This window comes from Sinocyclocheilus rhinocerous, unplaced genomic scaffold (genome assembly GCF_001515625.1).
Source record: "Sinocyclocheilus rhinocerous isolate Xijiao unplaced genomic scaffold, SAMN03320098_v1.1 scaffold601, whole genome shotgun sequence".
Taxonomy (NCBI): Eukaryota; Metazoa; Chordata; class Actinopteri; order Cypriniformes; family Cyprinidae; genus Sinocyclocheilus; species Sinocyclocheilus rhinocerous.
Window position 1 is genome coordinate 1,612,413 of NW_015656605.1, and position 26,597 is coordinate 1,639,009.

Consider the following 26,597-nt stretch of genomic DNA (forward strand, 5'->3'; position numbering starts at 1 on the left):
AGTGGAAATACTGGCTGACAGTGAATGCATGCAGCAGCTGAGGACGGGATTCAGTCACCAGCTCCATACTCTGTAGCTTTTACATCAGTACTAGACAGGAAAGTTCAGCTGTTGGAAATGTTGACATTCATGTTCAATCTAACACAAAGGAAATACATATTTAGCGCATCACTGACATGGATCCGTGCACGGTTGCGTTCGTGTTGATGTGCTGTACAGATCGTAGCCTACATGTGGTACATTACACAACAGCGCCATAGATTTCCAGCATCCACTGATCATGTAGACGTGTCCGTGTCACTGAGCTCTAGTGCTGGAGGCATTGATTATTAGCTCACATGACTGTGATTGGCTAAGCTGGAGATTCCTGATGGATGTTTCTCTGGAGCTTGGCTTCTGTCATGTGACTCACAGACTTCCCGGCTGGTCAGTATTGATGGATCAGTTTTGGTGCTGTGCGTTTGACTGTGGTTCTGTTCTTGTTGCAGTTGAGGCGGATGCAGGAGATGCTCCAGAAGATCCAGGAGCAGATGCACACGCAGAGAGAGGCGTATTAACATGCGTACGCTGATCTGAAGCACCTTCACTGGAACACCTGAGAAATACCATGGTATCACCTGAGTGAGTGTGCCGTCTCTGGCAGAACAGATCAAACCAGGCCTCACGTCCCACTGAAACATGTCTGGGGCACATTTCAGCCCAGAATGGCAAAAACATCATAACCCCCGTCCAAAAATAAAACAAAACATGAACTGTTTTTGCATTGTGACATTATTTTCTTTATAATGAAGAACATTTGAATCCCAAATTATAATAAGGTAACATAAAAAAAAAATACTGAAAGTCACTGCAGTGCAAACAGACATGTTACTTTTAAATGATTTAATTTGTATTTATTTATTTATTTTTGATTATTTTAATTGTTATTATTGGTAATGGGGATTCTCTTACTGTAACATGGGGTTACAGTGTATTAAAATGTTTATTCTGTTTCAAATATATGTATTGGGTTTAACAATATAAATTACTGTTTATATATATATATAATTTTGGGTTGAAATTTAACCCAGGCATGTTGATATGAATCAATGGAACATTTTCAATGCACAAAACATTCTTTAAAGTGGAAAAAGGTTCTTTAGATTATTAAACTACACATTTGCAATTTGTTTTTAAAGAACTGATCACTGAAAGGTTCTTCGAGGACCCCAGAATGGTTATTCAGTGGCATCAGGGCAAAAACAGTGGTTTGGAAGCTTTCTTCTGTTCTGTCTGTTGTTTGGAGGGCATTCTGACTGACGAGCTATTAATGAGATATATCTCCATGTCCTTGTGTAAAGTCGGCTCCGGGGCCGGTGAAGACCGCAGCTCTGCTCGTTGTCCAGTATGTGTTTCTACCCCAGGATTGTTTTAGAATTGCTTGATATCATAGGATAGATACAATGGAATTATTATTATTATAATTTTTTTTTTTTTACAATGTGTAACTTTATTTTGTACGTATATTAATTGCATTGGTTGTAATGTATGTCTTTGGTTTTGTTTGTATTTCTATACAAAACTGCAAAAGCTTCTTTTAGAAAGTTTTTAAATGAAAAAAAAAACTTATTTTCTTATTGGAGAAATAAAGTACTGTATTTTTGTTAACACCGCTAACACATGTACAATATCTGCTCTGGATAAGATGCTCCAGTCTTGAACAAGTGCATGTTTGCAGAGAAGCGTGTGATTCTGTTTGTGCTGCGATGTTCAGTCTCTGTGATCTAGACATGGACTTACAGTCCACAGAAATAAAACTGATATGTCTTCCACATGGTATATATTTTCTTGGGTAATATTGGTGAAATGGAGAATATTATCAAACAGCTGTAAGTTCTGAAAACTGTGGTGTCAGCGGCGAGTGAATAAACCCATTCACTATGGACTATATTGTTCTGTTGTTGTTATTGTACTCATTTCAGTCATTTTTAAAAGGATATTTCATAAAACTGTTATACTGAGTAGACTCTAGCTGTAAGGATAATATTTATATTCATTTCAAATAATGAAACTGTATTAGAGCTTTGAAACTAATACATTACTTTTTTCAAAGATTGATAAAGATGGAATAACTAGAGCTATTTGAAGTAATAAATATATACTGTTTGTCCATCACTTTTTAACATATTTCTATGTGTATTTATTCATGCATATGTGTGTATGTATTTTCATAGAGTTGCTCAGAAAGTGTATGGACGCTTCTTGTTTATGTTCAACAACGACGTCACAAGCATGCTTAAAAAGCAAACCGTCTCCCGCTGGTTTGAGACTGTGAGCGTCCACATCGTCTCATGCCGGCTGGAGTCTGCTGTCTGTTGTGTGCCGCGGGTCGGCAGTAAAGAGCTCAGCACAGTTACACTGAATTATTTGTATTTTATTGATATTAACTCGGCTGCAGAGCTTTGAGATTTGCTGGACGTGCGGACAAACAGCGAACCTTCTTTATCAGCGCAGGTGGGCGTCTGTTTGTGAAAGCAAATGTAACCCCAGTGAGCCTTGAACACATGATCCTCACAATCAATGCATCCGTTTGGACAGAGAAGGACACTTGAAATTGTGATTTCGCTTTAATTTCATTTAATTCATTCAAACTTGCAGTTGCATCTGTATGCAACCAGGCAGCAAATCATGTTAATGATGGCTTGTATTCCTGCAGCAAGTTGACTGAGCATTTATTGTGACGATTTAACACGTTCTCACAGCACAAAACTGCTCTGCCTTCACTCTTTACACTGGCCTTTCACCTCAGCGCTGCGGTTTCACCATGAGTTCAGACTGCTGCTGCTGGGGGCGGATGAGGTGAAAGAGCAGTGTTTTGTAATGATTGTAATTTGACCCTTTATTAGCAAAACAATGGCACTATTCCCCCAGTTCTACTGTGTTTAGTGAGCCTATAAAAGAGCAGTGCAATAATGAGCGTTTCAGATGAGTGAGAGCAACCATTACAGAGAAGAGCATCGTTCACTCAGTTCATGTTTCTCCTGATCTTAAATGCTTGAAATGAGAATTCATAGACAAACACATAAAAAAAATGTCTTTATAAAAAAGGACATTATTATTCATTTGTTTATTTTATTGTAATTGAAATGGGTCATATAATTGTTTATTCGGTGAACACAGACTGCAGCTCCTGCTCCAGAGAAGAAGCTGCGTCACTCTTTTAATAACATCATTCCCATGTGTTTCACGCTCTTCCTAGTGTTGATCACACCATAAACTGAGGGAAATAGTCATAATAAAGAACGAGTCGCTTTTTTCACACTTTGACATCAAAATGTGACCTTTAACCCACATAGCAACTTCTGCGTGCGATAAAACGACATAAACTGCAACCCAGAGCAAAAATGCTACATAATCACATCACTGACCGACTGGCTCAAATTTAGCCATTTTATATTGAATATGTTTGCGATGTTACTTATAGAAAACTAAATGTGGAATGTGGAAAGCTGATGCAAGATGAACTTGTATATTTTAGCTTTTAAAAATGTACTGTCAGGTGACAAATAATTAAACCACGTGTCCTGTGCCTGTGAAAGAGCTGGACAGATCCGTACAGACGGCGTCTGATGTGAAGGCAGTGAGCTGCAGGAATATTCTGGAGAAAGAAAACACATTTCTTCTTCAACCGTAGTGAAATGCACCCTAAAACAGAAGGATTTACTTCTTACTGTGAGATCTTTGGATCTGTGATGCAGCTCTAATTTGATCCAGTCACTAAAGTCAGGCAGCAGCTTTAGGAAGGAAACTTTAACAGTCACTCAACACACCCTAAACTCAGACGAGAGATGCATGACACAGAGAAGAAGCGTTAGATGAGAGAAGTGAAGAAACACGCTTGCATCTTCATCGTTCAGTGCTTGCTCTCCACAGCTCAGATCCCCGTCACACTGACAAACAACACAGACATCTCATTTGTGCTTTACTTCCAGTGACAAAAATCCTACAACTAAATAAATATAAAATAAGATCAAATCGATCAAATGAAAACAAGAAGACAAATGTAAAGCCTAGAGCTTCACTAATAATAATGATGATGATGATGATGATGGCAGTACTGTCAAAGAGGAACTATCACCAAAACACACTTTATATATCAAACCTGGTTGTAAATACAATGCTCACTTGCTGTGTCTCCAAAAAAGGATTACGTGCCGAGATACTAGCAGTCTTCTTTATTATTACAAATACACAGCAAATTAATTTCAAGTATTGAGGATTTTTACTCTTTTTGGAAGAATTTATTGATGACTTGAAATCATGTGGGTTGAAGCAAGCGCAAGATCCTCCTTTTTCTCTTTATGATAGTATGTAAATACAGTGTTGCCAGATGTTTGTGGTTGTTGATCAACGAGTTTAACTGATTGCATCTGTTCTGTTTGAATGTGTCGATCACTACAGTATTGTGAGTTTCCTAAAGCAAAGGCTACATGTCCTCTGATTAACTTCTTCACCGTGTTCATCTACAGGAACAAACAAAGAAGAACATGACTGCTGCTCTAGTGTTGTGCTTTCTCAAACTGTGTATTTTAGCACGACTGGGGCTGTTTTTTCATACCATTGAATTAATTACACATTATTTGTGTCACTTTGGATAAAGGCTTCAGCTGAATGAATGAATGTAAAAGCACGAGTGTAATATCAGAATGAAACTGGACATTAATGTCCATCGGCTGTTTTACTTCCAATATTTTGATGCAGTTGAACTTCTGAATCACTTTGTTTTCCAGAGAGATCTCTGTCTGCTTGAACAGCAGCAGGGCCTGGACTGACTCTTCGACCCGCAGCGGCTGGCAGGCTCCTGCTGTTGTCTGTAGACAGTGTGTACTAGGAACGATTGCGACACACTCCTCACAGAGCAGAGCCTGCACCCAACGCCCCGCAGGTCTTATCAGTGAGGACATTCAAACAAGTCCTGGCCCTTACAAGGAAAAGCCACAGACACACACGAGGGCTGAAACTCTACTGACATTGATTTTCCACTGAACAGATTACACTCTGTGTTTGCTTGATTCGTTTACTTAAACTCCTACTCAGATGAGCTGATATGCACAAATCATGAACCCGTTTGGATCCCCCCCCCCCAGATGCATTGCTTTACATTAGTAAATCCAGCACAAATGCACTTTAACCCTAAGATGCAATGTTTTAGAACAATTTTAAAATAATTGTGATTCTTAGGAACCTGTTTTATTCATTGCACAACTTCACTGATAAATGTTCAAGTAATCATGTTTTCCCACCTCAGACTAAACGTACCAAAGCTGTAACAACATGTGCCCCTAACATTTCGTTTACAGTAACAAAAATCATTTGCATTAATGAGTACCTATTCCAAACTATAAATATAATCTGATTAAGAATACATTACTTGTGGTAGTGTCGTACTACAAAAAAACAAAAAACAAAAACATGTTTGCACCAATCCTGCTACATTCAGCATGTTCTGTGGTTGAATGTTATGGGGTCAAAGGTCAGGGCAAAAACAGATAATTAGGCTACGCTAAATGTCATTATTTACATTCTTGTATCCTGTTCCAAGAACAATACGATTAAATCATGTAACAAAGTTCAGTATCCTGTCAATTACACAGCAAATCATGAGGACGTGTGTAGCACACAGATGCTGCTGTTTCCAGAGTGACTCCACACATGCTCAGAATGATCAAAGTCTCACAGATCTATCTGTCAAATCTGCTATAACAGCAGTTCTTGATAATGATGGAATGTTTTTCCACAAGCTCACTATCAAAGCCAAACATTTTTAGAACAAAAAAACAATTATATATATATATGTGTGTGTGTGTGAGTGTGTATAAAAGAACAAATGATAAGACTACACTGTTTTGTCAGGTCACCTAAAAATGTGTGTGTGTGACAAAATCTCAAAATTTATCCATGTCAAAAACATTATATTAATATGACTGAATTAGCCAATGTCAACAAAAGTCATATCTAAGGGTGAGATTTGATGGAAATAACAATTGTACAATGTTCAGTTGTGTGACTGAGAGAAAGACATATGATATGTTAAATGAGGATGTGACTGACCTGAACCCATGTGTTTGTGAGGTTTGGTGATCAGTTTTATATGTGAACTAGCATGCGTGCGTGTGCTGACTCCCTCGATCTACCTTTGAGCTCTGCGGTGAGGGGTTGAGGTTCAGCTCCAGACACAGGCCCCCTCGCGCTCGGCCCTATAAAAGAGCCGTCTCTGGCCCTGTCCTTCAGTCTCTTCCCAGACCAGCTACAGTAACAGGTAAGCAGCCCAGCCTCGGACGGTATAGCGTCGCTCGGGATAGAGTTTCATCTGGAAACAACTGGAGAGTTATGGACCGCTAGCAGAAAAATTGAATTTTTATCAAATTATACATGTAACAGCGATCTGTGTTCAATGTTTTGGTAGTTCATCTTTATTGTTAAAAGTACCAAAAGTAATAATTTTGTTTAGTAGACTAATGATGAGCCCTTGCTGATGAAATACGATCAGTCATTGTAGACATGTAAGGCCTCGATGGCTCCGGCCAGCTTTCTGCTCCTCAGCTGTATGACTGAGCATCAGCTTAGACCGAAGTTCTCCAGGTCCACACCAGTGTGTCCAAGCTAATCCAGGGATTTGAGATTATGCAGTGGCTGAGAGCTAATCTGCTTCTGAAGCCTTTGTAACTCTGTCTAATCTGGGATGAGTTAGAGTCCAGTCTAATAGGCTGACATGTGCTGTAGGGTAAACTATCCCGAGTAATAGCTGCAGCCCCAGTGTCCACTTTCCCTTTGAGTAGATGTATTTATTGTGATTAACAACGTCTGATGTGTTTGTTTGTTCTTTTTGACCCAGATCATGATGAGGTTCGTAGTCCTCGCCCTCGCTGTTTTGCTGGCAGGTACATAAAGCCCTTTACTCCTCTCCACACCGTCAAAAAATCCATTTCTTAATCAGCATTTTTGTCTTGTTTTCCAGTTTAAAATGTAAACCCAGATAAATTTTGTTAAGATACTAAGTCTTGTTTTCAAAGAATACATGTACATATCTTGTTTCTAAACCTTCTAGTATTTATTCTGGTTTTAAGAGGTTCTTGCTAGTTTATGCCAGGGGGGTAAGAAATAAACTTGAAATATTTTCTAATATCTCACAATTTAGCTTTTAATTTAAAATGATCAAAAGATGTTTAGATATTTTTACTGAGAAACCAGAGTAAAATAGTGATTAAGAAATGAAAATGATTTTTTTTTGCTACTGTATTCAGTTATCTGTATTCAGATTAAACTGTAACTCTATAACTCTAACTGAACACATCAAGCTCGGCCCTTGCTCCAGACTCAAGCGTCTGAATCTGCGTGTGCTTTGCTCAGGCTGCCAGGCCCGATTCCTGCAGGACGAGCCGCCGTCGCAGCTGGAGCACGTGAAGTCTGGGCTCCAGGTTTACGCTGATCAGCTGAAGCAGGCGGCGCACCAGGCCCTCACTCACCTCAATGACACCGAGTTCAAAGACTACAAGTAAGAAAGCGCAAAGACAGCACATAGCGGTCTGGATAGAGTGGCTGTATCAGGGATCAGCAGGGGCCGCTCAAAAGCAGTTTTAGTTCTGTTATCGGAGTAGACATGGCTTTACTTTAAAGAGTCGATTTTGATTTCATGCTTTGAGTAAGTTTAAGTAATTCTCCACATTACATCTTAAGAAGGTGCACAATGTCAACTATTCCAGTGACAGCTAACCTAAATCCTCTGTTTAGGGAATTCCTGGGCCAGTCCGTGGACAACCTCCACGGCTACTTTCAGGACGGCTTCAAAACCATCAGCCCATACGGCACCCAGATGCTGGACGCCACCAAAGACAAGCGCGAGAAGCTGATCAAAGATGTGGAGGAGCTCCACAAGAAGATCGAGCCCATGTGCAAGGAGCTGAGGCAGGTGCTGGAGAAGCACTTCCAGGAGTACAGTGACGAGCTGAAGCCTTTCCTTGAGGAGTACTTGGCCAAGCAGCGCCAGCACATGGAGGAGATGAGGACCAAGCTGGAGCCTGTGGTCAAGAGCTTGAAGGAGAAGATCGGAACCAACTGGGAGGAGACCAAGTCCAAGCTGGTGCCCATCGTGGAGGCTGTGCGCGAGAAGGTGACGGAGCATCTGCAGGACCTGAAGAACCTGCTGGAGCCCTACATGCAGGATTACAGGGAGCAGATGGAGAAGAGAGCGCTGGACTTCCGCCAGAGCGTGAGTTCTGGAGAACTGAGGAAAAAGATGGACGAGTTGCGCACGCAGGTGACACCTCACTTCGAGGCTATTATTGCAGCCGTCCAAATGGCTGTGAACAAGGAGTAAACCAACCCTTTTTTACACCATCTCACCCTCCCTTCTTCCTTGGCACCTGCACCGAGTACCAACACCTGAAACATCGTCATCCAGAAGGCTTTTCTCCGAGCTTAACTGCCCTTCGCTGAAGCACACACACTCACACACGCTCACAATACACTCACATGCACTTTTGACAAATTCCCACAACTACAAACACAGCTACGAATAAAAGAACACTGAAACCTGTTCATTCAAAAATGCTTAGCAAAAATCCTTTGTTAAGCTGCTTTTTGTTAAAAACTGATTATCAATGTTCAATGAAATAAAATAATACAAATAAAAACGTTCATACTATTTCTTCGATGTCTAAATGTGTCTTTTTTTTAAGGGATGTTTTGTGAAATTATATGGAAACACACAAATTCATAAATACCAAGACCTAAAAATATATATTATTTTGCACAATAAAAGAATAAATGTATAAATTAGGAAATTATAATTTTGTAGTCATGGGCAATTAAAAATCCTTATCCATTTAATTCAAATGCACAACAATGGCCTTAAACGGAACAGAGTTTTAGATCTGATTAATGAGTTGATTACAAAAATGTGTCAGCAGTAATCAATAGATCCTGCTCTAGTGATCTGTTACTTATTAGTAACAGGGCAAGATGGATGCGGTGGCCATATTAATACCCCCAGGACAGACCATGTCAACACCAGACCATACTATTTCGCTGAACATATTAATGAGAAACACAGTCGTGTGCTATTCAGGCTACGACATATTGACAAGTTAAACATGATAATCCATTTTCAGAACCATTCTCTTGTGCCTTGATTTGCATTAAAATCCAAGAATATTATCAGAAATGGTTTTTGGTAAACACACGATCATGAGGAACAACTGTGATATTAAAGAGACCTCATTTTTAGATTTTTCCTTCCTATGGGACAACACAAGAATGTCATAAGAAGAGCATATGATTCAGCATCGTGGAAATGCTTCATAAATGTGCATGTGCGATTATTAACAGATCCGTCTTCAGTGCTGTCAGGACCTCAGTGTTCAGTCTCTGTGAGAGAGCAAGCCTGGATCAAAGGTCGTTATAAGCGTTTTCCATCAGAACAATGGTGGTAAAAGTCCAATTAGCTGTTTGTTGAGTGCTGGAGATCAATCACTGCCACAGACCGACTGATTCTTCTGTCCGCAGTCAATAAAGCTGGCTGATGTATATGTAATTAACAAATACTTGAGTGTAATACAGAGTAAGTTTGTGGGCATCGTGGGTCATGGGCTGTGAGAGAGTGATATGGATGAGGTGCAGAAATCCTGCATATTAGATCTCTCGGGTTATATAAAGGCCGGACTGATCCGTGGTGAGCCACAGACGCATGGAGTGTCAGGAAGACATTGGACCAGGATTCCTGAGTACAGCGGCAATGATGAACGGTAATATATTTAGATTTTACTTTATTTGTACCTTCAAACAATCATCAATCAATTAGTAATTTTTACATTTAGTCATTATTTTTTAAATGAAGTTTTACATCACAATATGAAAGTCGGCTGCCGTTTTCATGTTATGCATAAACCTCATACAATATCTGACCTGATATTTCTTTTGCTGTGCCTCACGTATCTGCAGTCTCCGAGTCGTCTCGGGCTGGTTCTCCAGACGCCGGCTGGACCTGCAGCAAAGCTCCTGAAGTGGCCAGCGTCAGAGTTCAGCTGGAGATGCAGAGCCTGTGGCAGCAGTTTGACCAGCTGGGCACTGAGATGATTGTGACAAAAGCTGGAAGGTTTTACCAGATATCACACCTTTGCTAATACAGTCTCTTCGTAGCATTATGTTAGCAATTCCATGTGTACCGTGTCTGAAGAAGGAGTGAGTGCTGACGCTGTTGTGGGGTTTTTTGAGGTTCTTGGACTCTGTTTGCAAACCCAAGCCAAAGAGCCTCACAAACGGTGCAGGAGTCACACACTAAACTTCAGTGGTTAAGGTTAGGGATCTGAGCAATGGTAATAGTGATTATACCACTACTAAACTGTTAGTATTATTATTATTTGCATTATGATAAGCCTGTGACCTGCATATATTGACTGCTGTTGTTTGTTTTCATACAGAAGGATGTTTCCTACATTTCAAGTACACATTTCAGGCATGGACCCTGCTGCAGAATATGTTCTCCTGCTGGACTTTATTCCTGTCGATGACAAACGATACAGGTATCAGATCAGAAAAAAGGGTTCTGAACATGTTTAATGGTTTTAATTTTTGGTGAAGAGTCAACAAAAGATGCTTTGTTTAAATGGTTTGGTCACACTTTATTTTAAGGACCAATTCTCACTATTAACTAAGAGTTTTCTCTCAATAAACTCCTAATTATTGCTAACATGAATAGTTAGTAAGGTAGTTGTTAAGTTTAGGTATGGTATGGATTAAGGATGTAGAATATGGTCATTCAGAATGAGACATTATGTGCTTTAAAAGTACTAATAAACAGCCAATGTGCTAGTAATATGCTTGATAATAAGCAACTCATTAATAGTGAGAATTGGTCCCTAAACTAAAGTGTTACCAATATTTTTTTGCCTAGACACTAAAAACAACCTATTCTGATGCCACAACAGGACACTAAAAACAATTCAAACTCAGATCTTACGGCACAAACAAGAAACTTATTTCTTCATGCTTTAAGACCCCCTAATATCACAGTTGTGGATTTTAACAACATTATTTGCTATCATTGACAAACACGATTACATTGTGCTAAACTAGTGTTGATGTAGTTTCACAGTTAACTACTCTTGTCTGCCTTTACTGTATCCTGAATTAAATGTCTTGTATTGCCCAATCAATGTAGTGATGTACGTTTAACGTGATGATGTACACTCTATAAAAGCAACAGAATTGAGTTTTTAATATGATTATAGAATATAATTAGAATATTTGTAATTTTAGTGCACAGACCTCCTGCATTCCATGAACCCCAGCTGAAGGACCTGCTCCTTTCTTGATTTGAGAGCAGGCATGTTTTGGACGTTCTTGATGTTCCTGTGTGCAGGTATGCTTTCCACAGCTCCTCCTGGCTGGTAGCTGGACGCGGAGATATAGCCGTCCCGGGACGAGTGCACTTCCATCCGGACTCTCCCGCTCGAGGAGCGCAGTGGATCAAACAGACCGTCTCATTCGACCGCCTCAAACTCACCAACAACCTGCTGGACGATAACGGCCATGTAAGACACACACACACACACACACACACTCACACACACACACACACACACACACACACACTCACACACACACACACACACACACACACACACACTCACACACACACACACACACACACACACACACACTCACACACACACACACACACACACACACACACACTCACACACACAGACACGGCAGAGATTCAAACACCTGTGCATGTGTGTGTAGATGATCCTGAGCTCCATGCACCGGTATCAGCCGCGGCTGCATGTGATTCTGGTGGACCAGAGCCGCGACAGTCAGCGCTTCGCTCACCGCAATTTCTGCACCTTCAGCTTCCCAGAGACCCGCTTCATCGCAGTCACCGCCTACCAGAACCACCGGGTACCAGACACCCAACATCCATCCACACACATGAGCCCAGGACTACCACGCAGGATTCAATTAGTTATTGAGCTGTTATTAAGCTTACATGTCTAGGCTAGCAACTTTTAATATGTTTATTTATCCATTTAAATGATATTCAGGGTCCCTGGGTTGGTTTCTCAGTCAGGATGGTCCTGAAATGGACAATGTTGAGATTTGTGTTTAAATAGTTTATGGTGTCCTGTTATAAGAAACTGTTGCTCATGGTTTGGTAATGACTCAAGAATTCAAGTACGAATCCTTCAGATGTAATTACTAATCATTCGGAACAGTATTCTAGAGTAAAAGGCATGAGAACTCCCTATAGTGACTGCAGCCACTGTAAGCGTTTGAGGTTTTTGTGAGGTTTTGGATAGCAATTCCTTCCTTCTGATGGATTTGGTAACGCTTGAGTCATTATTAGTAAGTAACCATAATCTTCCAAATAATTAGTAATTCCTTTAGGACGATGTAGTAACACCTGAGTCATTATCAGTGGGATACCATCATTCTTACAATAGCTATTAATGATAATCTAATATTAACCTAACCATTCATAATGGAAAAAAAAAACATATTGCTAGTGAACATATTTCTATATTTCTGTGAGGCACGTTAAATACATAAATCACTGTATGGCCGATGACTCAAAATGTTCCAGTATCTCAATATCTCTTCAGTGAGAATTGAGGAACTAAGCTGCCTTCTCTTTCTTTAAGTAGTATGAAAAAAATCACTACAAATAAACATGAAGTTCAGAGTGTTAGCCACAAGAGTAAGATTCTGAAAACTGCATTTTAGAAAAACCTTTATTTAACATTATTTATAGTTAATAAATATTTCCGTACAGGACAGACAAAATTATATCTATCTATCTATCTATCTATCTATCTATCTATCTATCTACCTACCTACCTACCTACCTATCTATCTATCTATCTATCTAATCTGTTAGAACTGTGTAACTGGTTCAGTGAATGAACAGTTATTTATCTGTAGCTGCAGTGAATCTGATGCTCATGTCTGTCCTGTCACAGATCACCCAGCTGAAGATCGCTTGCAACCCCTTCGCCAAAGGCTTTCGTGCAGCTGATTCTGAAAACAGGTGAACAATTATAGTGTAAAACATTATACCAGAGTCTGCAAGTCCTGAGATCAAGCCTGACTGTGGCTGTTTCTGGCTGAATGAAGGACCATCACCTTCAGCTCAACCTTGCAAAGACAGAACTGCTCGTGGTCTCAGCCAAACCATCACAACCTCTCTATACAGCTGGGTTCATCAACCATAACTCCTGCCAGGACAGCTAAGCTTCACAGACCGTAGTGCTACAACGGCCCGGTCCTGCAGGTTTGCCTTATACAACATTAGGAAGATTAGACCCTTCCTATCAGAGCAGACCACACAAATCCTTGTCCAAGCTCTTGTTCTCTCCAGACTGGACTATTGTCTTCTGGCATGCACTATCAAGCCTCTGCAACTGATCCAGAATGCAGCAGCGAGAGTGATCTTCAATGAGCCGAAGAAAGCTCACGTCACACCTCTCTTCATCAGGTTACACTGGCTACCAGTAGCTGCTCGCATCAAATTCAAGGCACTGATGCTTGCCTACAAGACCACCACTGGTGCTGCACCAATAAACCTAAACTCGCTAGTTCAGACCTACGCGCCCTCCAGAAGCTTGTGTTCTGCAAGTGAACAACGCCTCGTGGTTCATCCCAAAGAGGCTCAAAATCACTCATGGACCTTTTCCTGGACTTTTCCCAGCTGCTGGAACGACCTCCCGATCTCAGTCCCAGCAGCTGAGTCTTTAGCCATTACCAAAAACATCTAAAGACACATCTTTTTCACCATCACCTGACCAACTAATACTAGCACTTACCTATTCTATTCTATCCTATCCTATCCTATCCTATTCTATTCTATTCTATTCTATTCTATTCTATTCTATGCTATGCTATTCTATGCTATGCTATTCTATTCGCTCTAATTTATTTAAAATTTAAAAACAAAACACCTTGCTATGCGTTTTGTGCTAGACTGAGTTTTTTCACAGCACTTGTATACTGTTGCTCTCTCGTTGGTCTGATTGCTTCTATTGTTCTCATTTGTAAGTCGCTTTGGATAAAAGCATCTGCTAAATGATAAAATGTAAATGTAATGCAATGTAACACGCAGCTCTTCTCATGGCATGAAATCTGTACTGTATGGTTATTGTGACTTTCTGTAATTGTTCTGCTATATCTACAGTTGTTCTCTGATGAGCATGATTATGCTTTCTGATCTTAGACATTCAGCTCAGAGTCAGTCAGAATCTGCCGGCCTGTCTTTACCGTGGAGTGTGTTTGAGGGATCGTCTGCGTGTGAAGACCAGCGGCTACAACACCAGCCTCACCGTGAGCTCATGTCACATCTCTAACATTTTGGGGAATATGTAGACGACTCATTGCCGAGGCTGATTTCATAGCTAGCATTGTACATATCCCAAACACACAACAATTAAAAATATGTTTTCACACTTTTTGAATAATTTGACAACATTACAAGTTGTTGTAAATGATGAACATGAAAAAATTTTCTTTGCATTTTTGTTCATGCATTTGAATGCAAGTTGCAATTTTGCACAAGTTGTCTTTAACTGTAAGCAGTCTCTGTTGTTGAGAAGCCTGAATGTTAATGCACACGCCAGACTCTTTATTTCGGCCTCTGCTTGTCTCTGTTCTTCAGGCCGGTCAGACGCTCATGATCCAGCTCTACAGACAGCGATGACTGAGGCGGCGCTCTCGTACGGAGCAGGGACGGACCGCAGGGACGGAGGGTCTCAGGGCCATTTCTACAGTGCTCCTGTGTTCGTCACGGTGCCCTGTCAGTGGGACGGCCCGAGCAGAGCAGACAGAAGCCTGATCGGATAACCCAGTCTTTATCAGCCTTACACTCTAAACATGTTGTGTCAGGAAATCTAATTCATTCATTCACATCAAATAACATCACCACCACCAACAATAATACTAAATTAAAATCAAATAAATTAATTGAAATGGTCAGGTCAGCTAGAAATAGCTCCTTATGATAACAATATGTTTACAGGTTAGATTTATTACATTATACGTTAATCAAAATAAAGGCTCTGTGTTCTGTGAACTGTATAACTGTGTTCATGTTCATGCTTACATTAATGCTTACCGACTACCATGCACATTTTTGTTCTGATATTGATAATAGAAGATGTTTAGAAGATGTATTAAAATACGCATATGGATTGATTTTGGCATGGAGCATTTTGATACAGCATTGCCATTATTTTTGTTTAAATATAAATATGTTTCAAAGACATGTAATCACAATTACATAATAACACTAAAACTGAACAATACATTTTATGTGTTTTCTCCCTTCTTTTTACTCATGCAAGAATCTTGCAATAGCAGTAAAATACTGTGGTAAATGACCATGGTATTCATGCAGCTCAAAGCATTGTGGTATTTCCAGCTGATAATACCACTGTGCTGTGATATCAGTAGCAATGCTGAGGCATGAAAACACAAAGACACAATTCAAGAATATAAAACTATGTTAACTATGTTACACTGTTATGCAGTACAAGAGGAAAATGGTCTGATGAATAAACTCCAAGCCCCATGATGCATCACTCCAGTGTCTGTGTCAGTGCGCTAGTGTAAGGAGAATCTGATTCATTTAGCGAATCGGCTCGTTTGGGCGTTTCGTTTCAATAAAATTATTCACCACGTTCCATAAATATTTTGCTAAATATCGATGCATTTTTTTTTTATAGGAGACCTGTAGCGTGTAATGTGCGTTGTTTGTGGATCCACCTAACAATTTTACTTTAAACCACTACAATGTTCTTTCAGTCGAGTGATTCATTCGCTCAGTAAGAACCATTCAAAAGAATTGATTCACATGAATGATTCGTTCAGGAGTCGGACATCGCCACAGTGCGGCGGATGCGGGGAAGATGGAGGAGGAGGCAGGAGCTGTGTGAGGACACAGAGATGCGGATTATGAAGGGTTGAGCGTCAAATAATCAAAGCGCAAAAGACGAGGCTAATGGACGCGGAGACGAGCACATCTCAATGGCACACATTCAACGACAGGACTCTTCCCATCTGGATCTAGATAGATAGAATGATCATCTCATTATAACAGCGCATTTCTTAAAGAGCGTGCGGGAAGCTTTTGCAACAGGACATCGACTACTGTATTTCCATATAGTAATTCTCATAAACAAGAACGAGGAATGTGGAAAACGGGGATGATTGTGAATGCGGAGGATGGAGAAAGCGAAGGATCATAAACGTGATCCTGAATGCGCTTTAGTGCTCGCAGGGATTCGGCATCTGCGCGTTCTGTGCGTTATGACGCCCTAACAGTCCTCGCAGATCCGCGTTCTGAGCAAACACAGCGATCCGGAGGCTTTGGAAGATGAGGCTCCCGCGTCTGCTTCTGTGCTCGTGGGCATTCGTGGCCCTTCTGCCGGTCACCTCCTCAGTGCTGCTCCGCGTCCCCCTGCGGCAGGGGCCCCTCTCACAGCCCGCGGCCCCCCGGGGCCCCTCGAGGTCACGCAGAGCAGCCAGTGGCATGAATGTTGTAAACATGATTGACAACCTTCGCGGAAAGTCAGGCCAAGGGTATTACATTGAAATGGCCGTGGGTGCACCAGCTCAGAAGGTGAGACGCAACCGAGAGGCTGTGCTTCCCATACTGTTTCTGTAGTATATGGATAGCTGATGTCGTTTAAGGGCATTCACATTTTCGATCATATTTTGTCTTAACATTATCTATTCAGATTTGTATTTATTTATTTAATTTAAATTGCAGAAATTGTCTTGCAGCAGTAAAATACAGAAACGTATCCAAAATAATGTGGACAGAAATATATTTAAAACATTTTGGATTTATTTAATTTAGAATCTGTTTTCAAAAAACGATTGAGAGAGAATTTGCATATTACCTTAAATAAAGAAATAATAGATAAATAAAAAATAGTAATATTTTTCATTATTTTCTGCTTTGTTTAGATCTGTGTGTGTTATGGAAATATTGCATATTGTATACTGTATGGGATTTGTAGTGTGGGACGGTTCAGTTTTCATAGCTCCTGCTACACTGTCTCACTGTTGTCTACTACATATACACTACTACAGACCTACCTGCCACCGTTTTGCTATAAGAAACATATATGTACAAATAATAATCATCCTATTAAAACGTTTTCTCAATTTATGCATTTCTGGGAATGGAACCCATGACCTTGGCATTGCTAGTGTTGTGCTTTAGCCACAGGAAAACTTGATCTAAATTCTGACAAAGTGAGAAAATCACACTTTTTTTCAGGCAGCGGCAGATCTCTGCTGAGCATATGCTGAGCTAGTATTACAATTGTTACAATTGTCTCTTGTCTAGGGCTTCAAACACAAGATTAAAATGATGTGGAAGGAAATGAATGAGTGTTTTTGCACAGCAAACATCTTTAGCTGACTGCTGTCACATTTTGACTACTGCGGGTCAGTGAGGTCACATGATGTATGAGGAAGAGGAAGGCCTGTGGCGTAGGGGTCGCTGGAGGAAGCGTGTGCGCAGGGACGAGGTTAAGAGCGGTCTCTGAGACGCAGGATACAGATTCAGTGAGCAGAAATAACAGCAAGCCCACAGGACTAATCAATGACACGAGGAGTCAGCTCGATTCCTCCTACAAAAGAGACAGAGAGCAGAGGAATAGACAGACAGGTGAAGAGAAGGAGAAGCGCGTTATCATTATCAAAAGCACTGTTGAATCTAAAGCATTTGTCTAACAGCTTTCATATGGAGAGGTACGACTCCGTACAGTCTTGGTGTAGCTCTGTGAATCTCTATATAATATGAGATTCAGTCAACCTGCTCTCAGCATCAGCTGTTAAAAAAGCCTCCATTAGCTGATGTTAAGAGCAGAGCGACTGATGGCATTATTATAGAGTCTAACGAAGGCAAGTGACAGAGTTAACTACCTCAGCAAGACTCAAAATATTCATTATCTATTATCAAAGCTGCCGGTTAGACTCTGAAATGGTCATTGTGTGGACACAGTAACTGTCTGATCTCAATCATTTCAAAATGACTGATTACATGGCCTGTCTGTCTGCTAAAACGTGCTTGAGTTCTCAGCAGTCCAAAGATGTCTGGCAGGTTTGTCTCGTTCTCAGGTTTCTTCGTCTCTCTCCCTCAGCGTGTATCACGTTTTGCTCAGTCAGGGAGTCTAACGCTGAGAGGCTGATCAATCATGCATGTCATTCTTAAATACCCCTTCACAAACACACAAACACCCACCAGGTCACAGAGCAATAGTCAGCTGAAGACCGGAGCCACATCTAGAGACTCGAGGGTGGGCTCGCGATCGTATTGCATTACGATGCCCCAAAAACACGCCCTGTCAACGGCGAGCACCACTCATGATATCTGCAGTTATTCATTTTCTGTGATCGCAGACACACCTGAAGGTACAGTGTGTTCCCTTTGTGTTCCAGCTGAACATCCTGGTGGATACGGGCAGCAGTAACTTTGCAGTAGGCGCAGCTGCTCACCCGTTCCTCCACAGATATTACCATCGATCTCTGTGAGTACTACTAACTATTCACACACAGACGGGACATAATGTATGTTACATATCAACAAGCTGTACCACAAACTTCTCAAGAGTCATTGTGTGTGTGTGTCGACAGCTCGTCGTCGTACAGAGATCTGGGCCGCAGCGTGTATGTGCCGTACACACAGGGCCGCTGGGAGGGCGAGCTGGGCACGGACCTGCTGTCCATTCCTCACGGGCCCAACGTGTCTCTGAGGGCCAACATCGCTGCAATCACCCAGTCTGACCGCTTCTTCATCAACGGATCTAACTGGGAGGGCATCCTCGGGCTGGCCTACGCCGAGATCGCCAGGGTGATCTTTCTGTAGCTGTCATAACCTCACAGAGCTTGATGAAGAGGCGCTTCTGACCGGGTTCTGTGTCTTTCAGCCGGACGAGACTCTGGAGCCGTTCTTCGACTCTCTGTTGAGGCAGACCAGCGTCCCAGACGTCTTCTCCCTGCAGCTCTGCGGAGCGGGCTTCACACAGAACTACAGCGCCGGCAGCTCCACTGTAGGGGGCAGTATGGTGAGAGAACAGGGGAAAATGGGGAAAGTAGAGGATTTCCATGCCAGAAATGGTTAACTGACCCTGAAGTTCTATCATTAAGATAGAGAGAGATGTTTTGCATATTTTCCCACATGCTCTGAATGAGAATCAGACTGCCGAGCCCTGAAAAGACAAGAATACGCTGATAAAAATATCATAGAAATAGTCCATATATGATTTGTGTGCTTCTGAAGTTATAGGATAACTGTGTGAGGAACAGACCAAAACTGCAGCTGTATGAAATATTTTTACTTTTTTCTTTTCTTTTTTTTTGTAGACTTTATGGCCTTTATCCTTTTTGGAGCTTGTCGGCATGAACATTGTGCTTAACATCTCCTTTGTGTTTGAGTAAACAATGACAGTATTTTAATTTTTAAATAAATTAACCCTTCCCATTAGTAAATCACATACTTACACTGAAAACATTTGGCAGTGAAAAACAAAAATTGTAAGAAACAATAAAATAGTATTTTCTTGTAAAACAGTCCAATAATATATATATATATATTTTTTTTTTACAGTGTGCCATGTGGAGTTAAACAGCTTTATGTAATTTGAAACAGAACAACTTCAGTGGCATACTATAAAAGATTGTGTTGGTTCTTCACAGATTATTGGGGGAATCGATCCGTCTCTGTATGTTGGCGAGCTGTGGTACACACCAATCAGACGAGAGTGGTATTATGAGGTCATCATCGTGCGCATCGAGGTCAACGGACAGGATCTCAATATGGACTGCAAAGAAGTGAGAACAACTCTCCTGGGTTTGCCATGAAGCAGTTATTCCTTTTGAGAAAACTGACTTCACAGATGCATGTTCAGAGTCTTCAAGCACATGCACTTTGATGTGTCATGGGCTGCTTCCTAAAAATACCAAGCTGTTGCTGTTTTCACATGCCTTTATATAGAGATTTTATTGATTTACTCACGACTCAAATCCAGACAATCTTAAAATATGAAAATCCATTAACTATTATTACATTTGTAAAACTATGACCTAAACAAAGACTACAAGAAAGATAAATCATTTCATAATGTTTAAATTACATCTGGTCCTTCGTTATTTATAACCAGACCAAAATGTTTGCCTTTAGTAAGGCTCAAAAAAAGCTAGTATACTTTGTATATAAAAGTATACTGTAAGTGAAGAGAATTATTGAGATGAAATATGAGTCGTTTTGCCAAATTATGCAAAAATTGTAAAAATATTATTTAATTGTATTTTGAATGCATATAATTAGCATTAGCACGACAAAGGAGTTAGCCATTTTATTCCAGACATTTTTAACCATCAGAACACCATCAAACAAAAAAACAATTTAAAATGTGATGGAAATATTAAACTTCGCCTCTTATGCATGTATGCCACGTGTTGGTGATTACCAGCGGGCACCTTGATATCAGTTTAACATCAAATATTAGTCAAGACTTGATCAAGATGCTGTGACATCATTTTAAATTCAGTTTGGACGGCGATATCTTCCAGGGGTCGCTGGGTGGAAACAGGAAGCTAATCCCACACTGAAACTGGTTTTATGTACATGTGGGCCAAATTTACATCAAACCAACTTCATGCCTGTTTTTGATGTCAGTTTGATTTGCACATTTGACCTGTTTTTTTTAGGTAAATTTTGATGTCAATTTGATGTCTTTTCAACATCAATTGCCCACTGGGTTGTTAGAAGACCTGAATTGAATTGAATTGAATTGGATTGAATTGGATAAGCTAGTAGGTGTGTGAAAAGTGCATTTTAAACTAGTCTATTTCAAAATGTCCATAAAGCCAAAACTACATACAGTTGAAGAAACATTTATGTATTTTCTCTTTGTACTTTTCCAGTTGAACAGTTTTTATTTATTAAACAGAGGTAAAGTAAAAGCAAAGCTTCTCATTGTTTCTCTCTGTCTATCAGTATAACTATGATAAAAGTATCGTGGACAGCGGCACCACAAACCTGCGTCTCCCTCGTAAAGTGTTCCAGGCGGCTGTGAAGGCCATTGAAGCAGCTTCATCGGTCGGTGTATATCGTCTGTGTTGGGCTCATTTTTGAACATGCTGAACGTTCTGGGTTTTCTGGCTCATCTGGCTCTTTTCCCCACAGACTGAACAGTTTCCCTCAGGTTTCTGGCTGGGCGAGCAGCTGGTGTGTTGGCAGGCGGGCAGCACACCCTGGCACATCTTCCCTGTCATCTCTCTCTACCTGATGAGTGAAAACACAAACCAGTCTTTCCGCATCTCCATCCTGCCACAGGTACTTCATTCTGCCATCTGAGTGATGTGACTAAAACCAGTTTAATACACGTGGAAATGTCTATAAGTTCATCTAATGAGTGAAATACTTGAAATGAAAGGTACTTGTTATTTAATACTCTTTTTGTTTGGACATTGAAAATAAATTCAATATAAATATACATTCACTTTTATATGCTAGCCTGCCAAACATGAACACGAAACTATCTGCCTGTAACACTGTATCCCACAGTTCAATGCAGTTCTCTCACATTTACCAGTTACAATCACTCTCCCATGTGGAGGAGCGGGAGCTCGTTTCTGTACCACCAGACATGATGCTGTCTCTATTCCCTCGAAGGATGAGTTTTGTCCGTTACTCCCTGAAACAAAACATGAACAATATATCCACAGCCAAAAGAGCGAACTTCAACTCGACTTAAAAACTTATGAAGAGTTACAAATGTCAGTGTCAGCTTGCATGTTGAAGGGATAGTTCACCCCAAAATGAAAATTACATCATAATATACTCACCTTCAAGTTGTTCAAAACATTCTTCAAAAGAAGAATTTGAATAATGTTGGTAATCATACAGTTAATTATAGCTATTTATTTTTTTCTTGATTTATTTTTTTCTTGACTCATCATCCATCAAGTGTTTGGTTACCCACATTCTCATTTTCATTTTTGGGTGAACTATACCTTTAATAGATGTCGTAAGAGACTTTTACTTTTAAACTTTTAAAAATTGTGAAGTCAAATAATCCTTGAAACCACACAGTCATATGGTTAAACCAACAAATAGCAAGAGCAAGGAAAAATAAGTAAATGATTAAATGATATGTAATGAATGATTATAAATGTCTAAAAATGAATAACAAAAACATCAAGACAATAAAACTAAACAGATGTGTGGTACACTCACATATTAGACAGATTAGATCCTGATCCTCAGATCCTTCACCCACAATGAGAGCATGAGCAGCAGTAGAGAGTGAATACATGGTAAATGTTTTTTTGTGAGCAGACGCTGCTGGATACAGTATCTTTCCTCAGCCATAAGGCCTCCTAATGCCCTGTATGAGATTGTCAGAAAGGGTTAGCAGGGCTCCACTGAGGTGTGTCCATGTGGAGATTATCTGCTGTTGATCATGTGTGGTTTTCTCTGGTGAATCATGTGTGTAGCTGATATCCGTCTGTGTCTCGTCTCTCTGCAGCAGTATCTGAGGCCGGTGGAGGATGTGGCCTCGGCTCAGGAGGATTGTTATAAATTCGCTGTGTCTCAGTCGAGCACTGGGACGGTAATGGGTGCCGTCATCATGGAGGGCTTCTATGTGGTGTTCGACCGAGAGCACAAACGCATCGGCTTTGCAGTCAGCACGTGTCACGGTGAGAGAAACTTTCTCTGAGGAACTTACAGTGGCCTCAAATGGTATCAGGACAATTACGCCTATGAGATTATGTTTGTTCCTTTATTCCAAATAAATCAATTATGATTCACAAATAAATGTAAAGAGATTCATAAAAACATATTTACAGATAAATAGAGTGAGATCCACAAATACAAGCTAGAGTTTCACTAAAATAAATGAAATTCAAAAATAATAAAATGAGATTTGCAAATTAAAAAGCATATCCACAAATACCTATTTTATGTCACAAACACAACTCTGCCTGGCATTCATTTGTGAATGGCTTTCTGTGCGTTTGTGGATTTTGAAACATTTCTAGCATCAAGACGTGCTGACAAATCCACAAATAGGTGGACTCCACCCACCGTCTGCTCAAGCCAATCAGATAACAGCCGCTCGTCGCTGACCAATCGTAGCATGTTCTCGCTATAACCAATCACATTTTGTTTTACAATCAGGGTGCTCTCGCCCTGAAAGAACTTTGCTCATTCATCTGCATTGGCTGAGAGAGGAAGTATAAGGTCCATTAAAACTAGTACAGTAAAACATGTTTAAGATTTGCATTTCGTTAGACTGTGTATCAAGCCAAGCCACAGTATTATATGTTACGTGCCTTTGAAAATTCCAAATCCTTCGAGAAACGGCGCTCTCTGTTATGGGAACAACACAAAGTTGGATACAGACGCATTATGGAAGGGGTCATGTTTGGTATTAAACATGATGTTTTGTGCCGTGTGTACTATGCTGCTGTGGTGTACTCCAGAAGTAGAACGGGTCATCTGTTTACCGCCGGTGACTCGTCATGTCACACCGCGTCCAGTGTAGACAGTATCATTGATTATAATGTGTTCTATGTACTTTTGGCGTGTTGTGTCGCGCCGCTCGCGTCAGGTGTAGAGAGGGTGTTTTAGCTCGGGATCTGTGAATGATCATAATTTGTGTATATTCCTGAGGTTATCCTGATGGAAATATAAATATAAAGAAGCCTTAAACTCCGATAATCTTTTGGACACATGGTGTTTCATCCACACAAACAGCACTTCAGCTCAATTTGAACAAAGGGCCACGTTTCTTTCAGAGGAGCGAAATGTATCTGTTCCCAACTCCCTGATTGTAAAGCAAGTCATGATTAGTTATAGTGAGACTTGTACTTTTTGGAGCAACTGTATTTAATGTGGTTTAATAATCATTGTTATTAATGTTGTGTTTCATCTGCAAGAACACCAGTAATACATACAGAGTCATATTACATTCTGGAGTTAGGCTGTTTGTTCAGAGGCTTAGCAAGATAACTGGGACACTCATTAATTCTCATTACTACAATGCAAAAACATTACCTTAACCCTAACAACAACAAAACATTAATGTCATGCAGATTAAAAAAACACAGACTGCATCCAGACATCCAGGATGTTTTATTATAGTAATGAGAAATCATTATTGAGATTCATGAATGAGATGTCACCTACCTTATTGTTTGTTAATTCTGCGCTGTAGTCCACGATGAGTTCCGCACCGCTGCAGTGGAGGGGCCGTTCCATGGCGTGGACCTTGAGGACTGTGGCTACAACGTCCCTCAGACCGACGAGTCCACATTAATGACCATCGCCTACATTATGGCGGGCATCTGTGCACTATTTATGCTGCCTCTGTGCCTCATGGTCTGTCAGTGGCGCTTCACGCGCTGCCTTCATCCGCTGGCCACTGGAGATTTCTCTGATGACATATCCCTCCTGAAGTGAGCCATTTCTAAACGCAGAATGATTTCAGTGCTTGTAAAACCGGCCATCCTCGAGGGTCTCAAAGAAGGGGAATTGATGATATTGATGAGACTACAGTGATTATAACTATATATGTTATAATATTGCATATGCACACACACACACACCCTAATGGGTGTCCCACCTTGGAGGATTTCGTACCCTCTGACCCTTTTTGAGTACATGTGATATGTGAATGATCCTTTATCTTACAGACTTAAGTGTGGATAGCTGTTCTGGGACTGTTCAAGTGAAGTTCTGTAAAGTTCTCTATACTATGTGAGTGAGTGTGTCTGTGTTTGAAAGTTAGAGAGAGTTTGTTCACTATATCAAGATGTCATAATCTATTATATGATCAACACTGACTAATTTTCAAAATGAATATGGGGTATAACAAAGTACTGTTTGAGTCACTGTTTATGACATAGCAGTACCCCAAAATACCATAAGGAGCTCATATTACTATTACTTACTAAGACAACATGATCTTCTGACTGTATTAGTTGAAAGCTTACAGTTAATAGACCTATATGATTTGTAATAATGAATGTCAGTGGGAGAGAACATGTCCAGTCATATTTTACCCCAATATCTAAAGGAAACAATAAAAAAAAAATTATTTAAACGTAAAGCCTATTTTTAGGACCAAGAGTTTTTTTCTTTATTTTCATGGCAATTTTAGTAACATTTTCTTTTAAATGTTCATTTCCTCAATGCAAATTAATAAATAAAATAATATTATTATTATATATTTAGTTTATGATTTAAACCATTTTAATTTATGCAGTGATCTTAAAATAGGATTCATTTTCTTTATGCAAATAAAAAAGTAATTGGAAATGAAAAAAATAAAATAATATATCTATTATCGATATCGATTTTGCGGTCAGATGTTACCTGGACACGTTTTCTAGAGATTTACTCTAGAACAGTAATATCTAAATTATGTAACAAATATTCATCAGCTTTTGTATCATTTCTCTGGACACATACTGTATGTAATGATGACTTCATATTGCAAATATGATTGCACACACACACACACACACACACACACACACACACACCCCAACAATAAATGCACCTATACAATTGCTGCCTATCATTTTGCATATAATAACTCACATTAGGAAAAGCACACACTCTCATACATCATCTTAACCAAACCTTCAGATTAAGCCAGAACAAAACATGTCTACACTGAAAGATCTGCAAAACAGGTTCCTACTGCTAACAAACTTCATGTATTAATGAAAATTCAAATTGGCAGCTCTTACATTTAATAAAGTGCATAAAACACCAATGTGTGTATTTCTTGGCGAGTGTGTGATTGTTTATTGTATATTGTTTATTTGGATCCCCATAAGCTTCCACAAAGTGGTTGCTAATCTTCCTGGGGTCCACAAATCTGTACAAAATAACAAAAATCATACAAATAATTCAAATAAGAACAAAAATAAAATTACACTAATCACATCACAAAACTAATGACTGCACCACATCTTTTAAAACTAAAGATGGAATAAATGCAGAACATTTCCTAGCCACAGCTATACCTTTTCCCATAATGCTTACTATATGATCGGACCAGGACAGCGTATTGTACCAGTGTAACCCCTCTGGTCCTAACCGCCCCACCTCATTATTGTTCCAAGTGGGACTCGAACCCGGGTCACCGGCATGGGAGGCAGGCGCACTAACAAGGAGGCTAAAGGAGGCCTTCTAGCTGGCCTCTATTACACCAGGACAGCGTATTGTAAAGTTTCACACCCAACAACTTAACATTTGTTACTTGTTCCACTGGCATCCCATCAATAAATAAATTCAAGTCAACAGCCTTAGTAATATTATTATTATGACTAAAAATGATACATTTAGTTTTTTCTATATTTAAAATTTATCTATTAATTCAAACCCACTTAGTAATTGTTTGCAGCTCATCACTTACGTTTTTCTGAAGCTCAGCTGATGTATGTGCTGCAGAAAACATTGTAGAATCATCTGCATACATAACTATATTAGCATTATCAACAACATATGGTAAATCATTTATGAAAATAGAAAACAA

General features: G+C 40.0%; 4 protein-coding genes across 6 annotated transcripts in view; all 4 read left to right on the forward strand.

The window, feature by feature from the left end:
* The window catches only part of LOC107720457 (septin-5-like), a 49,268-nt gene extending 48,506 nt beyond the window's left edge, over positions 1 to 762 (forward strand). The window contains exon 12 of one of the 2 annotated variants that reach the window (XM_016528174.1): positions 489 to 561. In XM_016528174.1, the coding sequence (XP_016383660.1) occupies positions 489 to 492 (4 nt within the window). In that variant the 3' untranslated portion in view covers positions 493 to 561. Of the gene's footprint in view, positions 1 to 488 lie in introns of both variants that reach the window. The other variant, XM_016528170.1, reaches the window with a different exon arrangement.
* Positions 763 to 6,243: 5,481 nt separating this feature from the next.
* On the forward strand, positions 6,244 to 8,423 carry LOC107720460 (apolipoprotein A-I-1-like). The gene is made up of 4 exons (XM_016528179.1): positions 6,244 to 6,298; positions 6,875 to 6,920; positions 7,390 to 7,534; positions 7,771 to 8,423. The coding sequence occupies exons 2-4, from the start codon at positions 6,878 to 6,880 to the stop codon at positions 8,354 to 8,356; spliced, it is 774 nt and encodes a 257-aa protein (XP_016383665.1). The 5' UTR covers positions 6,244 to 6,298; positions 6,875 to 6,877; the 3' UTR covers positions 8,357 to 8,423.
* Positions 8,424 to 9,773: 1,350 nt separating this feature from the next.
* LOC107720459 (T-box transcription factor TBX1) lies at positions 9,774 to 15,228 on the forward strand. Of its 2 annotated transcripts, XM_016528177.1 has the most exons (8): positions 9,774 to 9,782; positions 9,979 to 10,132; positions 10,458 to 10,559; positions 11,399 to 11,570; positions 11,785 to 11,940; positions 12,999 to 13,066; positions 14,249 to 14,355; positions 14,687 to 15,228. In XM_016528177.1, exons 1-8 carry the CDS (start codon positions 9,776 to 9,778, stop codon positions 14,869 to 14,871), a joined length of 951 nt encoding a protein of 316 aa, XP_016383663.1. In that variant the 5' UTR covers positions 9,774 to 9,775; the 3' UTR covers positions 14,872 to 15,228. The 2 variants fall into 2 exon arrangements, with proteins under 2 accessions (XP_016383663.1, XP_016383664.1); XM_016528178.1 differs by lacking the exons at positions 14,249 to 14,355; positions 14,687 to 15,228 and adding an exon at positions 13,153 to 13,354.
* A 612-nt stretch (positions 15,229 to 15,840) lies between these two features.
* Positions 15,841 to 25,128, forward strand: bace1 (beta-secretase 1). Its single transcript, XM_016528181.1, has 9 exons — positions 15,841 to 16,648; positions 18,481 to 18,569; positions 18,676 to 18,892; positions 18,969 to 19,106; positions 19,738 to 19,872; positions 21,041 to 21,142; positions 21,230 to 21,379; positions 22,575 to 22,746; positions 24,267 to 25,128. Exons 1-9 carry the CDS (start codon positions 16,403 to 16,405, stop codon positions 24,509 to 24,511), a joined length of 1,494 nt encoding a protein of 497 aa, XP_016383667.1. The 5' UTR covers positions 15,841 to 16,402; the 3' UTR covers positions 24,512 to 25,128.
* The last annotated feature ends 1,469 nt before the right edge of the window (positions 25,129 to 26,597 follow it).

What these genes read in the sequence shown, in the direction of transcription:
- LOC107720460 (XM_016528179.1), top strand. Translation starts at nt 6,878, where the DNA reads ATGATGAGGTTCGTAGTCCTCGCCCTCGCTGTTTTGCTGGCAG. An exon ending in CCTCGCTGTTTTGCTGGCAG is followed by an intron (nt 6,921 to 7,389) that starts GTACATAAAGCC and finishes TGCTTTGCTCAG; the next exon opens with GCTGCCAGGCCCGATTCCTG. An exon ending in ACCGAGTTCAAAGACTACAA is followed by an intron (nt 7,535 to 7,770) that starts GTAAGAAAGCGC and finishes TCCTCTGTTTAG; the next exon opens with GGAATTCCTGGGCCAGTCCG.
- LOC107720459 (XM_016528177.1), top strand. An exon ending in GCAGCTGATTCTGAAAACAG is followed by an intron (nt 13,067 to 14,248) that starts GTGAACAATTAT and finishes TTCTGATCTTAG; the next exon opens with ACATTCAGCTCAGAGTCAGT. An exon ending in GCTACAACACCAGCCTCACC is followed by an intron (nt 14,356 to 14,686) that starts GTGAGCTCATGT and finishes TCTGTTCTTCAG; the next exon opens with GCCGGTCAGACGCTCATGAT.
- bace1 (XM_016528181.1), top strand. Translation starts at nt 16,403, where the DNA reads ATGAGGCTCCCGCGTCTGCTTCTGTGCTCGTGGGCATTCGTGGCCCTT. An exon ending in TGGGTGCACCAGCTCAGAAG is followed by an intron (nt 16,649 to 18,480) that starts GTGAGACGCAAC and finishes TTTGTGTTCCAG; the next exon opens with CTGAACATCCTGGTGGATAC. An exon ending in TGCAGTCAGCACGTGTCACG is followed by an intron (nt 22,747 to 24,266) that starts GTGAGAGAAACT and finishes TCTGCGCTGTAG; the next exon opens with TCCACGATGAGTTCCGCACC.